General features: G+C 43.9%; 1 protein-coding gene across 1 annotated transcript; it reads right to left on the bottom strand.

Moving 5' to 3' along the window:
- Window positions 1-437: 437 nt before the first annotated feature.
- On the bottom strand, window positions 438-17,320 carry DCSTAMP (dendrocyte expressed seven transmembrane protein). Its single transcript, XM_032251505.1, has 4 exons — window positions 17,255-17,320; window positions 7,485-8,525; window positions 1,931-2,239; window positions 438-973 (listed from the first exon to the last, which is right to left on the bottom strand). Exons 2-4 carry the CDS (start codon window positions 8,511-8,513, stop codon window positions 788-790), a joined length of 1,524 nt encoding a protein of 507 aa, XP_032107396.1. The 5' UTR covers window positions 8,514-8,525; window positions 17,255-17,320; the 3' UTR covers window positions 438-787.
- Between the last annotated feature and the right edge of the window lie 931 nt (window positions 17,321-18,251).

Here is an 18,251-nt window from a genome sequence, read left to right as displayed (position 1 = left end):
GATGATTTGCTAAAAGAGGAGAAAACAATATAGAGGCAAGTAGAGGGCAGAAGTGCAGGTAGTGGTAAGAAGAAACTAGGAGCTGCTAGGAATGGGCTTCAGAAAGAGTTCTTTACTAAGAGGGCAGAGAGAAACTACTATACCAACAAGCATCACACCATTGTTTTTTTTTTTTTTTTTTTCATGATTAATATGTTGTCTTTGCTTTCAGGGTTTTTAATGACCACAGCAAGCAAACATGCAGTTTACCCCTTGAAAGGCTCTTGCCTCACCCAGGCTGGAGTGCAGTGACCTTTTGAGGCTCACTATAGCCTCAAACTCCTGGGCTCAAGTGATCCTCAGCCTCCCAGTGTACTTTGTAGATAGCCTGATGGAGTCTCACGGCACAAGAAGGTTAAATAATGTCTCCAACTTTAATAAATTTCTGCAATCAAAAAAAAAAAACAAAAAGAGAGAGAGACCACTGTGGGGGCGATCGCCATGGAAGACATTAGAAAGGACAAAGAGTTTAAAGATAGTTTGCTGGCTTTATATACGTATGTTCCCTTTGGCATCTGCTTGCGAGGCCGTGGTAGAGATTTCAATTGTTTTTGTTTTCTTTTCTTTGAACATTATTCTATGCTGAAACTCACCATCAGGGGACCCAGCTAGAGTCCTGTAACATTGTGACACAGATCAGATCATGTGGTTTGGCTGGAAGACAGAGCACATAACCATTCACCTGGCAGCTCTTTGGCTTTGAGGTGAAAGGAGGCATAACCAGGTGCTGCAAGGTGGGTCTGCAAACTCAGACTCTTGAGAAGACCGTGTCGTTCTCTATTATCTGGCATGAATAGTGACTGCCTTCATAGACCTGAGCATTGCTGATGCGACGTGGCTGAAGAGTACCCGGGGTCTCTCGTGGCTTGTCTGCACTTGCCATGCCCACTTGTTTCTTCCTAATTATTTTCAGGACTGGAAGCCAGAAATGAATCTGAAGAGACAGAAAAGTGGATAAATGAGCATTGGAGTTGGAGTCATTTCAAATGCCTCTGACATAAATTTTTCAGTGTGGGGTTAAAGACATTGGGAAAAACAGCAAAAGACTGAAATGAACAGAAAAAGCTTATCCTTGTGGGTTATGTTGGTCTTCCATTGTCTATGGCTATTTCCCAATTCTGTAAGTTGCAGATGACTGAGAGAAATAATGCAAGTGATTGTTGTCCATGACATGCCCATGAATTCCTCCCAGTAGGGTACAACTAATCCCTCCTATCTACCCTTAAAGAAGATCGCAGTTTTGAACCTATTAAGCAAATTCATTTGGTATTCCTGATGGCCTATATATGTGTGTGTTCTTTGAATTATTCTTTGGTTGTAATTTTTCTGACCACTCCCACATTAATAAATATGTATTAAGTTACATAAAATTTTTGCTGTATGTCCATTTTATACATGTATGAGTCATTATGTTTTTATTTATATATTTGTATATATATTATTATATTTTTATATATCCTCTCTGTATATATACAAACATACACGCACAATGGAAAATGAGCAAGTTCTTTGGCATTTACAAAGCTGTAGTAGATATTTCCCTCTCTTTTTTTTTTTTTTTTTACCTAGGAAAGTACATCTTATGGTGCTTTGTCCTTTAATAGCCAACACTAAGGACCTCTCCAGTCGCCTCTCTACAATGACTGAAAATACTTACTTGAAACCAATATTTTAAGAATATCTTGTAGTATGCTTTGGACCAGCATTCAAATCACAGAGTTAAGAGTCCTAGCCATGTAAGTTTGCTCATTTTTCCCCAATGTCCTATCTACTGCTGGGATGTAAGTCCTGATGTGAAGCTGAAGCACTAAGTGCTTTGAAGTACCCTTTCCAGTTCCCTCTCAAACTCAAACTTCCTCAACTGGAGGTTACACTGCCATCTTGGCCTTACCTTTGTAAGGTAGAGACTCAGCCGGCTTTTGACTTCTCCCAGCGGCTGCTTTGATCTTTTCCTAAGCAGCTTTGCATGCAGGTATTGGATGCGTTCCCTCTCCACGCTGGGGTAGAAGGATGCTGACACCAGGATTTTAAGTTGCATAAGGATAGAGGACAATAGTCCCAGCATCACTAATATTACAAGAATAACACTGAGAGGAACCCAGGTCTCAGATAGAAGGAATTTTGGTTTCAGGATACAGTTGGACTCAAACACAGATATATTAAAGGAAGAATCATGGATAACATCTTGAGTTCCTTGTTTCTAAAATGAAAGAATAAAATAATCATGATGCATGCCATTTTTGTACTCAGTCCTTGTCTTTCTCAGTACTTCCCTGCAGCACATTGGCTCTATCTTCAAATACACAGGGAACTTTGGCCAACGGAACTATCACATCTTCCTTTGTGTGTTATGATTGGAGCAAGGAAGAAGAGATGCATCTTATTTGTAACTATTGCAGTGTTTTCCAAAGTGGGTTTGTGGAAATACAGTAAATATTCCCTTAAGAGATGTGTATTAAATAAGTTTTTTTACTCTATCAATTCTTTTGAAAGTCACAATACCCGTTAGACTGTTGAAAGCTCTGAGAAGAAGGTAAAGGAATCTTCTAATTTTAGCCAGCAGTTTTCCTAACAAATTTGATCACTTAACTAATTTTCATGGCATACTTGTTTCTACACGTTAGGACATATGGGGCAAAAGAAAGAGGAGGCAGTCAGCTGCACTCAGGGGAAGATTGTTTTAGAATGTAGCCCCTTAGGACCTCATTATATCCGCCCAGTCTGGTCAATCCCTCTTCAGCAGACCACAAGATCACAAAGACATTGAGGCATTAAACCATGTTCTACGTCAACCTTCTGGAGCTTAGGGGAGATTATTCTATTTAGGGTACTCCATCCCCTTCTAGGTTGATACATTGACTCTCAAGCCCGCATTACTGAAGGAGACTCTAAAATCATGTTTGAACAGGTCCTAAAAATAGGAAATTTTCTCATCCCTATTGGATGCTCATGAGAGGTACATTCTTTCCTTTCTGAAGGCAAGAGAATAAACCAGTTGCCCTCAGCAGATCAACACAGAGGGCAGGAGATGACATTGAGCCACCCAGCCAAGCCACCCATAAGAGAAGTATGCGCTGATTCAGCTCTTTCTTTCTCTGACCTGGGAAAGTCATTTAATCTCTCAGTGGATTTGTTTTCTAATTTGGTAAAACAGGAGTTAATGGACCAGATCCTGCCCACGAATAAACTATTCCCAGTGTAAATTAAACACCTTGGGGAAGGAGCATTAGTTTTACAGACTGGGGTGCTTGGTAAGTAATTATCACTCTAGTGCCACAGAGCCCTGGGGCCAAGAAAAGACAAATGACGTCTCAAAAAGAACCCAACCACACCCAGAGGACACTGGGCACCAGTGCCTGTGAAGACTTGGGAAACCCCAACCTGGGACCTCTACACGAATGTCAAGTCAAATCTATAATTTCCCCAGCACTGTGCCTAAGCAATGAAAAACATTTGTGTTGCCTTTCCTTTTCTCTTATTAAAAAGACAGTCTGCCAACAATTAAATAGAGGGATTTCAGTCCCCAGAGCAAAGACATGCACTCTTTTTAATACTATTGAAGAAACAAACACATCGATTGAGTCAGTGATGAGAAATTCTGCAATAAGAAAGCAGCGGGTGTTCGATCTGGTAAGAAGTCATTTTGTCTAGAAATTTAACTGGGGATTCTGCAGTTGGGAATCAGGGCTTCAGAAAGGTTGAGTCAACATTTTTATATGCGGCTGGTTAAGGGTAATGTGGAAGACAGATTAATTCTTTTAAAACGCCAAGCAATATACTAAGTGGTACCCCGATGTTTTATTATATATGTTCCTCTCTTAAGTAAACAATTTATTGACACAGCACTAAGCAATGAATCGGAGGGCAGGCTCTGGTGTCAGCCAGTCCTGAAAAATTAATGCAGCCAAATGCAGTGAACATAGTAGGTGCTCAATAAGTAGAAACTCTGGATATTTTTATTTACACTCCCCACCCACAAAGCTAGCTCTACTTGGGTCATTTCCCATCTTCTTTATTTAAAACATATACTTAAAATTGTATGAAAGTGTGAGAGAAATATTGGCAACACCTTGAGCCAGTGTTTCTCTTCCTGCTTGACTTCTCATTGGCAAATGTGAGGCAATGGTGAAGACCAGGAGCCTCCAAGGGCATCCTGGCATAAGGGCAGGGCATCGCAAGTCACGCAGAAGCTAGCTGCTGGCAGCACAGTCTCCCAGGCACAGCAGGAAAGAGATCGAGAGGCGCTCCCACAGCAGTCCCGCACTCATCTGTTCCAGTGCCCACCACCCTGCTGCTTTACATGTGCACATGGTGGCCTCCCTCCTAGGACATAAGCCCTCACAGCCTAGACATCTTCACATCCCCAGCAGCCAGCGGTGCGCAGAGATGAAGATGAAGGTGTCAGGACATTGTCATTGGAAAGCAGTTTTTTTTTTTTTTGAAGGCAGAATTTGCTTTTTTTCCCTCTATCTAACATGGTGAGAATTCACAAAACAGGCACGGGTACTGGCTGAGAGAGAAGTAAATGAGAGAGAAGCAAAAAGTAGGAGAGAGGGAAGAGTAGGAGGCGGGGGGAAGACAAGAAAGGAGAACACAGGAGGAGAATGGGGGGAAGGAGTGAGACCCTTTTCCTGGCCACCCTCTAAGATCAAGCATGTCTGAAATTCCTGTCTGGCTTTCAGTTGAAACACTACTTCCATTATCCACCCTGTTCCAAATATCTAGAGCAACAGGGTGCCTTGTAATTAACGGGATTCTTCAGGGTACTCAGAGAGCTCAGAATAATCAACTCTGAGAAGCAGCCCAGGCTTAGGAGGGCAGGAGCCGTGGGACTAGATCTGCTGAGCCAGAGGAAGGGGGAGGAAAAATGCGGATGTAGCAGGAGGATTTGAGGCCTTGAGAGGTAGAGAGAAATGGAAAGCCAGGCTTCACGAGAGGCTTTGCAGGCAACATTGTGGTCAACATTGTGGCTGTTTTTCCTCTGTGATTTCCCCAGCAGCTTGCACAACCTCTATTGTAGCTTGAGGAATCAGACCCGTGGAAATAGCTACTGGATATCCCATAAATATGTACAATTATTCTGTGTCAAATATAAATAACAACAAAAGTTAAAAATAATAATTTTTTTAAAAAAGAAACAGCTGTTGGTGCTTTTGAGGTAGGAGATCAGCACGACCTGTTTACTGAGCCTGTGTCATGACCCTGTGGCTAGAACAGGATATAACAAAGAAACCAGCCAAAATCAGCCAGGACCAAGATGGTGATGAAAAAAACCTCTAGCTGTTCTCACTGATCATGATGTGCTAATTATAACATATCTGCATAAGACACTCCCACCAGCACCATGACAGTTTATAAATGATGCCATGGCAATGACCCAGAAGTTGTTTTATATTGTTTGGGAACTCCCCCCACCCCTTTTCCAGAGAGCTCATGGATAACCCACACCATAATTAGCATATAATTAAGACTAGGTATAAATATAACTGATCAGCAATCCATGAGTGCTACTTTGGGCCACTCTGCCTATGGGATAGTCCTTCTCTGCCTATGGAGCAGTGATTTTGCTGTACTCTGTTCTAATAAACTTGCTTTCTTTCACTGTCAGCTCACTCTTGAATTCTTTCCCAAGCAAAGCCAAGAACCCTCCTAGGCTAAGCCCGAATTTTGGGGTTACCTGCATTATTTTTGCCAGCCTGGGCTAGTGTACTTAACCCTAGTATGCATCACACACATGCACATACACACCTGCCCATGTGTATACCCACCCCATGTGGTTCAGCCTCGCAATTTCTGGGTTTATAAAACAGTAAGACAAGTGTCTGACGATATCCAGATCCTCTGAAATGTCAACATAAGCACAAATATCCACAGAGAAAATGGAAAAGGAAAGATAAACAATGGGATGCCCCAACCCCACCATCTTCTGTGTTGGTCACAGCTGTCATGAAGAGGGAGAGGGAGAATAGAGGAGAGAAAGCCAGATCCTTCAAGACACAGGAGGCGCCAGCTCAGAGACAGATGCTGTCCTGGCTAATTAAGATTTTTCATAGATCTATCTGATGGCAATTAGGAGCTAACTTTCTGGCTTTGTTCTTGGTGTGAGGAGTTTAGAGCAGGGGTTCTCAATCTTGGCTGCACATTAGAATTACTCGGGGAGGTTTTAAAATCTCTCACCCCAGTCCAATTAAAACTGAATCTCTGGGGTTTCTGGAAAGAGCTGGTTTGAGTTGGTTTGTTAGTTCAGCTCCACAGTGATGCAACCCTGAATCCAAGGTTGAGGGCCTCTGGTTTAGAGGTGACTTGCTTTCTAATACGCAGGCCAGAGTTTCTCAAAATGTGGTCTATGGACCACCTATCTTGAAATCACAGGGCCAGCTTATTTAAAATGCTCTCCCAGTTAAAACAAGATCTATGTAAATAAATCGAGGCCTAAAACTCTATCCAACTTAGGAAATTCTTAACACACATATAAGGTTGAGAACTAGCAATCCAATCTGCTTCAAAAAAAACAAAGTGTAGCTGTGTCGCATTTTTTAAAGTGAGTGCTACCGGGTACTAGTCAGTCGTTTTACTGGGTAACTTAGGAGTCCTTTTCAACAATCATCCTTGGGAACCTTCCTGTGTTTGATAAGGACTCAGGGTACACAGAAAAGTTCTCACTCAGAGAAGGTGCTCAAAGCCTACTTGCCCAAGTTTGAGGATGAGAGGAAGGCAGGCCCTAATTCCCTGTCTCTTAGGTTCATGCCAGATAGTCCTGCTTGGGAATCCACTTCACGTTCAACATCAGAGACATTTATTTCCACATTCAGTGTTTGTTGATTTAGGAGGCTGAATGATGCCCTAAAGACACAAGGTCTTAGTGCTTGGAACCTGTTAATGTTACTTTATTTGGAAAAAGGGTTTTTGCACATGTTATTAAGTCAAAGATCTTGAGATAGAGAAATTACCCAGGATTATACTGGAAAGTCCTAACACAATCATATACATTCTTTAAGACAGAGGCAGAGAGAGATTTTCCACATGCAAATAAGAAAGTGATGTGATGACAGAAGCAGGGATGGGAGTGACGTGGTCATAGGCAAAGGGATACCATTGGCCACCAGAACCTGGAAGACGCAAAGAGCGGCAACAGCACCTGGATTTCAGCCCAGTGACACTCACTCTGGACTTCTCCTTACAGAACTATATGAGAATAAGCTTCTGTTATTTTAAGCCACTTGTCACAGCAGCCACAGGGAACTAATGCAGAATCACACGCAAACATCGTGACTTCAATTTAGTTTAAATTTGTTGGGCTCCTTCTATGTGCCAAGCACTATGCCAGGCACCATGGATGCAAAGGTGAATAAGCCACTGCCCTGCTCTGGGAGGTTCATGACTTTTTGCAAGACAGACCAGCAAAGGGTCAGGATACACCATGAGAAGTGCCTGTGGGCCCCTACCTCTCCGTGCAGTTTCAAGTGAACCTCAAATCCTGGCAAGCTTTGAAACTGTTTGCTCACTGAGAAAATGAGCCGATACAGCAGAAAATCTACAGCTGCAAACAGCACCCAGATGCCGAGATGGGTAAGTATGGGGAGGAAAAACAGCCCCAGGTTTTTCCTTTCTTTAGGAGTTGGCCAGAAAGTCGGGATGATGACATATTTCCTCCTTTCTTCCTGATTCAGCGGGAGCACACAGGGCCTCTGTTGATGTCTCTCCCTTTCATCAAACTGAACAAATTGTCTGGTGATGTAGATGTTTTCATACTTCCAACCACAAGGGCCCAAAAATCGCTTCATGAAGAGGCCAGTGCCAAGCAGAACGAGCAAAAGCCCTGTGAAGGCAAGTAGCTTCTGACCCAGGGAAGACAACACCTCTGTCGTGGTTGTCATCTGGTACAAGACACTCAGGACTTCCCCTTTGCTGTCGTTTAGCTGTGCCTCCAGGACATGACTGGGGCTGAAAAGAGAGACTGCCAGGGTCTGGTTCCAAGAAACAAGGTCATCAAATAGACTTAGTGGAGTGGCAAGGCCATAAATCCACTGAATTGCCTCAATATATTTTTTCAAAAGTGGAAAATGTATGGAAAAGCTCTTTGCCCTTAGGTTGCAAGTCATACTGTCTAGGAGACCTTTAAAGTTGTGAAAAATATTTTCTACATGTCCCAAGATGACGATCCCTGTGCCAGCTGCAATCAAAGCATTCCTGCCTTCACGCAGGCCACAAGAGAGAAAGACGAGTAGAATAAAACACCGTGCATGCTTGGAGCAACACAGCAGAACACATGTGATAATCCAGGAGACAGCAACTGCTATGATTGATGAAAGAAACCAGCAAAAGGCCACAGACAGGAGGCCCACTGAAATAAGAGCAACAAAACAGCAAGCTCCTGAATGCTGGATAAAGCCCATCCATCCAGGGCTTCTTGGAGACACATAAGTCTCCCAAAGACTTAGGAAGATATCAATGCCTGAGGTCCAGATACCCATGCGTCCTGTGTCCTGAAAATGAAAAGGAAACTAAGGTCAGAAATTGCTTTTGAATGTCCTCTGACCTACATAAAGAGCATGGAGGTACACTGACTGCAAAAAAATGGCCATAATTCTTTCCTCTTCCCTGAGTCCTCTCCCTTGCAATATGACTTTACAGCTTCTTCTACCTTCCACCATCAAGAGATGAGGTCTGTTCATCCATCCCTCGCATCTGGGTTGGCTGTGTGACCTTTGCCCAATTGAACGTGGCAGAAATGACAGCGGCAATCCTAGGCCTGGGACTTGCTCCAGGTTCTCTCACAGAACCTGCTCCTGTGTTGTCAGCTGCATTCCCCTCCTGTCGCTGCTGTAACAAATAACCACTCAGTGTTTTAAAGCAGCACATATTTATTCTCTCACTGTTCTGGAGGTCAGAGTCTCAAATGGGTCTTCAATGCTGTGGCCCTTCTGGAGGCACTGGGGGAGAGCTCGATTCCTTGCCTCTTTCATCTTTAGAGGCCACCTACATTTCCTGGCTCACAGACCCTGTTCTACCATCTCAAAGCCAGTAATGTTGCATCTTCCCTCTAGACTTTTATCCTTACATCTTCTCTCTAGACTCCGATCCTCCTGCACTTCTCGTAGAAGAACCCTTGTGAATATGCTGGGCCCATCCAGACAATCCAGGATAATCTCCCCATCTCAAGAGACTTAATCACATTTGCAGGGTCCCTTTTACCATGCGAGGGAACATATTTATGGGTTCTGAGCAGTAGGGCATGGACTTCTCTGAGAGGCCATTATTGAGCCTGTCACAACAGGTTAGACTGATGAATGATGAAAGGCACCTACCAGGCAATTCCATCAGCTCAGCCAAAAGCCGTCCCACTGCCAGACATGTGAGAGGGGCCATCCTAGACCAGCCAGTCCTCAGCCAGCCCACCAGTTGACCGTAGACACATGAGTCATCATAAATTCTGATTTATTTTAAGCCACTGAATTCTGTACTGGTCTGCTAGAGAGTCATTGTCTATTGATAAAGGCAATAGCCCTATATCACAAGCCTTAATAGTTGAACCCAAGGCTGATAGGCTGAAATGTCAATAAACTGCATTATGCAAGCTTACTCTTTAACAGTCATCTGTTTTCTTGTGCTCTAATTTTGCAGGCCAGAAAGCACACCAAGGGCATCCAAACTTAAATGCAGACTTGGACGGAGGCCACTGTAACCACTCTGTAACCACAGCTTCTTCCCTCTTATGCCCCCACCCTCTGAGAACACTTTCCTCCTGAGACTCTTACAAAGAAAAGAAGAATATTGTCGTCACTGAGTTAATCATCTTTTCTTTTTACCTAGAACTGGAATAATTAAAATGAAGGCACTATGGAGCTGCTAACACGCCATCAGTCACACAGATTTAGGTCTGTGATGCTCTCAGAGAGACTTGGATTCATTTGGAGTAATACGTATAAAATAAATTTGATATTCCTTCTTGATTGACATGAAAATATCTAATAAGCATTATATCACATGTATGGGATTTTAATGCAGACATTGGTTAATTTTTAAACAATCTCAAATAAATCCCTTCTCATGTTAAATAGGGTGGGTCTGAATTTACAGAGTAGCTGAATACAGTAGGAGCCAGTGAATTACATTTGTCGTGTAAGATGAATCCAGACATTGGCTACAGGTTGTGAACTGAGCAACCATGGGTAAGGAAATTATTCTTCTGAGTTCAGGTCAAATGAGGTTAATGAAGGGCAGAAATAGAGTGGAGGAAATAGGCAGGTCAGGAGTAAACGTGTGTAAATTTCTCCACCAAGAATAGAGAGGGCTTGCAGTTCCTGCTATGTAATCTGAATGGAAATGCTCAGAGCAGAAAAGAGACACGAGGCGAACTTGAGTGTTGAAGAGGGGTCACTGCCGTATGGGACTGGTCTTAGGAGAGTCCAGATCCCATATATGAGGATGTTCTGACAGCAACAGGAGGAAAGGGAATTAGAATGGTGATTAAAACGGGGGCCAGAAAGGGCCATAGTTCCTTCTGCCTACAAGCTTGCTTCCTTTTGGAATCAGAGGTTGGACTGAAGGCTGAAGATAGAGATAGGATCCTGTGCTCCTGAACCTTCCCTAGCATTGCGGACCGAGTCAGACCAGTCCCATGGCGCAGGCAGGAGGACTCTGCAGGCAGGTGGGGGTAGAGGGCAGGACGTCCAGCACCAGAGCAGGTCAGTTGCTGCTACCTCTCCTCCCAGGCATGACTCTTTGCTCTGTCATTGCTTTGGGTTTGACCTCAAACATTATTTGATTGATACCCTAAAAATTGTTAATTGCCTAACATTTTGTTAATTGTAGGCACATTTTATAAAGCATCTCTCTGCTCCTACCCCAAGCCTGCAGATGCTCTTTGCATATGACCCAGTGGAAACTGAGGTTTTGAGTGCTTCCTGGAATTTGTCAGCAATCACAAAGTGGAGACGGCACAGCAGGATTCATGCCAGGCTTCCCTGACTCCTGGGTAGGCTCTATCCTCCGTACCATGCCCCAATTCCACAGCTCTGCATGATGTGACAAGATCTTCAGCTCACTGTTTGTCCCTGCTGGAGACATCACATCTTCTGCCAGTGGCTGTTAAGAGCTGACCTGTATATCACAAGCCCATTTCCATTATCTGCTCACTTTTTGTTCCCTGAATCAAAATAGTTGACTCTGTAAGGATATGTCTCAAACTAGCAGATTCTTCTTTAAAGCAAATCAGAAATCCCAGCTGCTTAACTTTTTTCTAATTTCCTTTATGAAGCACCATTTTGCTTCCTTCCTAAAAAATTAATAATGTATATTCTGGATTCATTTTTCCTTTCTCTTGCCTTTATCCTTGTACAGTGTGTTCTTAATACAGACATTTTTCTGAAAGTATGAAACAGATTTATGGACACATTAACATTTTAACATTCTGCAATAAAATCGAATATCAATTAAATAAGATATACGACTACAATCTTGTCTTGTAAGAGGAACATGCATTCTTCACAGCCAGAAGCTCTAATGTTATCCTTATTTTTGTGTTGAGAACAGCGCATCACCAAGACACCAAAACTTTCTGCAGTAAGAGGACTGAAGGTATCTTCTCCTATTTTACAGCTTACGCCCCAGAGCAGAATTTAGGCCCATGGGCCCAGAGGCTGATGTTTCAGTCTGCCCTTTTGGCATCATTGACTGCAGCATTCATTTCTTCTCTGTTCCTCATTTTCCCTAATTGAATATATGACCTACCTGCTCCTTTTGGTTTAACGAAGGGAACCTTAGCAAGCACCCTAAGATTCTCTGGATAAAATGTCTCCAGTAAATGCTACTCATTCCTTGTTGTTTCTTTGCTGCCACAGAATGTGAAGAATGTCCGTTCTCTGCTCTTCAGGAACAGATTGAATGCCCAAGCTGATGGGAGGCTTAGAGATAGGCACTGGAGGCTGAGAGTGGTGGCTTATGCCTATAATCCCAGCACTTTGGGATGCTGAGGTTGGGAGATTTGCTTGATTGGGCCCAGGAGTTTGAGACCAGCCTGGGCAACATAGAGAGACCCCATCTCTCTTACCAAAAAAAAAAAAAAAAAAAAAAAGAGAGAGAGAGAGACAGAGATGGAAGCTGAATTGTACCACCCTCCAAGGTGTACCACCCTCCAGGCACGATGGCACCATCCATGCCTCCTTTAGACATTTGCTGATTTCTTTTTGCTCCTGTGGAGGGGCAGCCATTCTGCTGATCTTCCTTCAGATATTCCAATTTTTTTCCTTTTAGGCAAATCAGTAAACTGGAATTTTGATAAGCTAAGCAGATAGTTTCTTTCTCAAAGACTTTGTCAAGCAGATACCCAGATTCATAAATTTTCTTTTTTGAGCTGGAGGGAATCATAGTTCAGAGCTTCCTAGACTTGAGTTTGTGATCCCTGGAAGGAATCTTGTGAAAATGCAGATCTTGATTCAGAAGGTCTAGGGTGGCCCCTGAGAGTTGGCATTCCTAACAAGTTCCCAGGTGCTGCCAAAGCTGCTCTCATGAAGACCAGGTTTTGGGTAGCAAGCTATAGAATTCGGCACTATCTGATAGAACTGTCTGTGATGCTGGGCATGCTCTAGACATGCGCTGTCCAGCATAGGAGGCGCTGTCCAGCATAGGAGGCACTGGCCACGTGTGACTATTGAGCACTTGATATAAGGCTTATGCCACTGAAGAATTGAATTTTAAATTTTATTTAATTTTAATTAATAAATTTAATTAATTTTAGTGTGATTTTATTTAATTATGATTAATTTTAATAATTCAAATCATTTACATTTAAATTAAAGTTAAATAGATAACTGGAGTCTATGTATTGGATAGCACAAGTCCAGGTGATTTTGATTGACACCTTCCTGGCTGATAGTTACAGTAGAGGAAAATAAAATCCAAATAGGCTAAAGAACTTTAAGCTAGGAGTGAGACCCCCAGTTTTCCACCACTTGGTGACATATTTCCCACTACATCAATATCTCATCTCTGACTTTTCATGAGTCCTGTTTTAAAATTCCACTACGGTTCCTGGGTAATGGAATTACAATTTGCTATGTACCTGTCATCATCTGCCAGGGCTGCCTTAGCAAAACCCCACAGGCTGGGTGGCTTAAACAGCAGAAATTGATTTTTCACAGTGGTGGAGGATGGAAGTTCCAGATCAAGGTCTGGCAGGGTTGGATTCTGGTAGAGGTTCCTCCCCGGCTTACAGGCAACTCCCCGCTCTCTGTGTCCTCACATGGAGGGGAGAGAAGGAGGCTGAGCTCTCTGGTAACTCTTCACGCTGTGTTACCTTCAATTAAATACAAAGACCTTTCCAACATGGCACCCAGAGATCATTTCACCCACTGCTCTGTTTGGCTGCCAGCCTCTTGTCTCTCTTCCACAATGGTGAGGCAGTTACATTTTCTTCTTCTTATAGGGACACTATGCTATCGGATGACGGCTCCACACTTAAGACCTCATTTAACCTTCATTACTTCCTTAGAGACCCCATTTACAAATACAGCCACATCGGAGGTCAAACAAATTGGCAGAGGACACAAACATTCTGTCCATAACAATACCCACTTGGCCCTCAGTCACCACAGGATACATAATTAGAGAAGTGGACAAACTATAGCTTGTGTCAATGTCTGAGACTTTGTGAAATATTCCTAATAACAGACAATAGTTATTAATGTGTTACTTTATGCCTGTCCACTGTTACAGCATCTGATCTGATATACATGCTTTCTAACTCTGTACTATTGTCACTATACCTTTTTAGATGGGAAACTGGGACTCAGAGAGGTTAAATAACTTGGTCAAGGTCACACAGCAAATAAGTGCAAGAGGTAGGATTTCAACCCATGTTTAAATGACCCTGAGGGGTCAGGATGGACAACTGCTCAGCCTCTCTTTGACATGATCTTCATAGAGCAGTGTCTGAATTTGGTTGAAATATATTCCCAGGATCCCAATCAAGCACACATCCTGAAATGCAGGTTCGCCATGCCAGGATGAGCCGTCCTGTGTTGTCAGCTACATCCAGAGTCCTCCCCGCACTTGCCATCACAGCTTTATTGAGCTTTCTAAAGCTGATGGCAGCTCTCCTTTACCCAGGTGAACACTTGCTCCATGGCATCGTGCAGCTCACGAATACCTATGTTTACCTAGAGACTGTTACAGCCAGCATTAGGCTCACCTTGCTCACCCCTTAAACTCAGGAACCCTGGACTCAGGCCCATCCTGGTCTAAGGTCCAGATCAAGGACTCTCTCTCCCAACTAAGCCATCTTTCCCAGGGACAGGGAAGAAAAGTGCATTCGGTGTTGGTCTCACCTTCCCTGTTGAGCTGGGGTCAGGAATGGGGACTCATGGTATCCTGTGCAGGCAGTACTCAGCATTTCAGATGCCTACAAGGGTCAGATAGGCACCAGAAACGGTGAAGGAATTAAGGAGACACAGATACTCCTTGGGGGAATGGGGTGTGGGGCACTGGGACGTGGGTCTCTAAGGGGCTGGAGAGCCCACGCCCCATTTCAGTGGCAGGAACAGCAACCACCAACCCAGCAGATTTTCTTCAAAGCTCTCTATAGAGGCAGTCAGCAGATTTTCTGACTTTTTTTTTTCAAGTCAGAAATCTAGATTTCTTTGGGTGACATCTTCTGGTTTTTAAAAAACTGTTGGCTCAAATTATTTTTAAACACTGACTGGCTGATTTTGGCCAAGGATTGTGAGTGTGCAGCCTTGATCGTCAGATGATGCTCACATGGCTCTCTTCTCTCCTCTGTGGCCCGCTTTTCATCCTAGCCCTCCTCTTCTCCATTCCTCTGAGTTACCTTTTCCTGTTTTATCTCTGGAAACATTTAAAAACCATGCTCAAACCAAGTTCCAGTCTCACACAGAAAGGTTTTCCTCTATGCCTCGGAAATGTTTACTTTTGCCCAAAGATTTCCGCTTTATTCCCCTCTCTTGTACTTACAGAGTCCCTCCCTCTGCCTCTCCAACGTTTTTTGTTTTGTTTTGTTTTTTTCTGGCAGCTTCTAAAAGTTTACTTGATCCCTTTAACCTGTAATTTCTCTTTATTTTGCATCCATTGTCAATAATATCTATTCCCGTCAATAATATCTATTGTATCCTGGGGACATGCTTATGTCTCCAGGATACAATACCTGTTTCCGGTTTTTACCAACAGCACTGTCCCTGGAGTAATGACCACTTTCTTGCTTTTATCTTAGGACTGCAGCTTCTACCACACCTCAGGCGGGGAAGGCTTAGCTGGAGTCCACAGCAGAGTGCCACCAAGGGCCCCATCTCTCTTTCATGGGGTTAAAGCCCTTTTTGTGTGGCTGGGTGGAAGGGAACATGAAAACAGCAGAACAGGGTTAGGGAGGAAGAGGCCTGGTTTGAGCCGAGAGCTCTGCAGAGCCATATGCCGTCTATGCATCTGGCCTAAGCCCACATTTACCTGCTTTCATGCAGGGCTAAGCTGTTGCCATGGGAAACAGAAACAGCCAGACTTCCACATCAACCCTGCCCATGCTAGCTAGCCAGCCCCTCTGCAACGTGCATACACCTCTATCGTTTCCCTGCAGAGGATCTCAATGTCAGTGGGAGCATTGAGAGCTCAACATGGAGGGCACAGGGCCCCCACCCATAGAGCTCTGGTTTGCCCACCTTTTTGATGAGTCAAGGAGACAGGCATTTCTGAGCGCTGTCTTTTGAGCACAGATCAATTTTCAAGGTGCAGATGAATGTGTCCTTGCTTCAGATACAAGATCCAGTCAGCAACCACAAAAAATGGAGCCATGAAATAATAATGAGACCCACCACATGAATGGCCCACCCTAGGTGCATTCTAGACTGAGGAGTGTTTAAGCTGCACATCACTAATGTGGCTCCAGAGCTGGCAAACAGAAACCCACAGACTGGCTGCTATTGAAAGTGTGGAAGAAAGAAATGTGACCTTCTCTGGAGGAAAGGCCAGGAGACAATGACCTTGGGAGCATCTTATCGCTCCCCTCTTTCCCCATTTCCAAAGCTCCTGCCTCATCTGATGTCCTGCAATTCCCATTAAGTGATACCAGTTCATTCTGACTCTGTGCCTGGGCAAAAGCTAATGGCTGATGCTCAGCAAGCCCAGATACAGTCTGCAGACACCCCAGGGGACAATAAACCTAAACAGACAAGCGTTCTGTTCTTTCTGTATGCCTCAACCAGCCCTGCCGGTCCCCTGCAGGAATCCAGTCTGAGCCCATCAGCTCCCCTCACTGGCTTGATGTGAATCTCATTTTAAAAGGAATTTGAACAAAGGGCAGAGCAGAATATAAAAACAGCGCCAGACGGGAAGACCTGTGGTCCAGTCTGCCTCTACCCAAGCCAGGCTGTGTGACCTTGGATAGGTCACATCACCTCCAGGACCTCAGCTCTCACAGGCCAGCTGAGTTCTAAGGTCCCCGCTAGCCCCATGCTCTTGGATATTAAAGGTGCAGACAGCAGCGGAGCTGGTTCTTGGAGCTGGCGTTCTGAGGTCACTTCTGAGACAGAACATCAAAACCCAGCACCTGGGAGTGGAACAAAAGAAGAATGGGGGGTTTCTTTTCCTTTTCCTTTTCTCTCTCTCTTTTTTTTTTTTTAATAAGCTCTTGCAAACCTACAATGTGGTTCAGAATGTACTGTTCTCTCAGACTGTCAAAACAGCTTGAGCAGGAGCTGAGGCCTTCCTTTGAGGTAGAAAGAACTCCTCATGACTTTGTTTTCATCGCTCTTGCCTTGGGAAAACGAGCAAATGCCTTCCTCTGGGAAAGCAGCCTTCACACAAGAAAGGAAAGATTAATGAATGCTACTAGGTAAACAGAATAGCATTTATGGAACAATCCAGCCCATTGCTGCATGTGCCAGGTTCTGGGAGCTGTGTTGTCAGTGTGGCAGGACTGAGCCAGCCTAGGGCTCCTCATAATGGCCAGGAGGCTTAGCTGAGGGCATTCATTCTTCAAAAGCGGGAGTGGCTCGAGTATACATAAGCTACGCAAGTACGAGAATATTCGTGCTGCAGTCTTCCCTGAGCAGAGGATATTCAGATACCAACATGAAAAGACTTTCTGATACTTCCATACATAGGGAGACTGTCGGGGCAGAGAGGGCCTTAAAGTATGCTCTGGTTACAGTTTACTAGTACTTTTTAAAAAGCAATTTTAGAAATAAGATTATGCTGAAAGTTTACTTACAGGTTTCTCTCAAGTTCTTCTTCGAATGTAGAAATGCACTTCCCAAGGGCGATGGGTCTTGATATACAGTGGGAAAAAAGGAACCAGAAGTGGCAAGAGGGTCACATTGCCATGAATCAACCTCTTTATTTCCCCCACAAAGTGACTAAGCCGTTTACTATCAACAAAGAGTAACATTGATACACAGGAATAACATATTTTTTTCTAGCATTTTCCTCAGAATAGCTGTGCTAGAAATCAATTATAGAAAATAATGAAATCAGATATTTTCAAACACAAGACAGTGAGTTGTGAAAGCCTGGATGTCACGTCCTCTCTCCCTCTTTCCTCTCTTCCCCTCATTCCCATACTCCCCACGTCCACCGGAGCCAGTGGAAAATGACAAGCACCCGCCATCCACACTCAAAGAGGCAGATGGCAGTAGGAGCCACCTCTACACTTATGACCCCAGACAGGTTGAATAATTGGTTTCATGTGTCCCACTCCTACATGGGACTTTCCATCTTAGAAACTTAGCTTCCGAGTCAAAAGGACCAGCTTGTGTCATTTCAGAGAGTTAGGAAAGCGTCCAAACTTTTCTACAAAATTATTTTTTACTTTTTGACGGACACCCCTATTATACCTGCAAGAACTTTTATCTTTTAAAAAAAGGTTCAGAATAGACCCTTGGGCTCAGGCTGGGCACACAGATTGCATGCCCCTCATGAGTCCTTCGTGTATGGGGCCAGCTTAGTCCTGAAGATAAAGCAAACTGTTGAAGTGAGATGCTTTATTTGAACAAGGACGGGACTACAATGTGGGTGTCTGATTGAGAAATCCAGAAGCAGCCATGGTGGCCCCAAGGAAGGGAACAGAGAGTGGAGAAGAAGAGGTGGGCAGGATCTTGGGGAAATGATCCCAGACTTTGGTGAGTGGGAAGTCACTGGTGTTTCTGGAATAGCCATTTAGGCAGGGGCCTGGGGGTGGGCGCCACTCTTCAGTGGGCTGGAGCATGAAC

The sequence above is a fragment of the Sapajus apella genome, unplaced genomic scaffold, assembly GCF_009761245.1.
Source record: "Sapajus apella isolate SASKATOON/1434 unplaced genomic scaffold, GSC_monkey_1.0 scaffold3, whole genome shotgun sequence".
In the NCBI taxonomy this organism is placed as follows: domain Eukaryota; kingdom Metazoa; phylum Chordata; class Mammalia; order Primates; family Cebidae; genus Sapajus; species Sapajus apella.
Note: the sequence above shows the minus strand (reverse complement) of the source record. Positions and strands in the feature narration are given on the sequence as shown.

Coding starts and splice junctions, on each gene's coding strand:
- DCSTAMP (XM_032251505.1), bottom strand. CDS start 8,513: ATGGGTATCTGGACCTCAGGCATTGATATCTTCCTAAGTCTTTGGGAG. Junction 2,240..7,484: donor ACTTGAAACTGCACGGAGAG/GTAGGGGCCCAC, acceptor CTTTCATTTTAG/AAACAAGGAACTCAAGATGT. Junction 974..1,930: donor TGAGTCTCTACCTTACAAAG/GTAAGGCCAAGA, acceptor CTGTCTCTTCAG/ATTCATTTCTGGCTTCCAGT.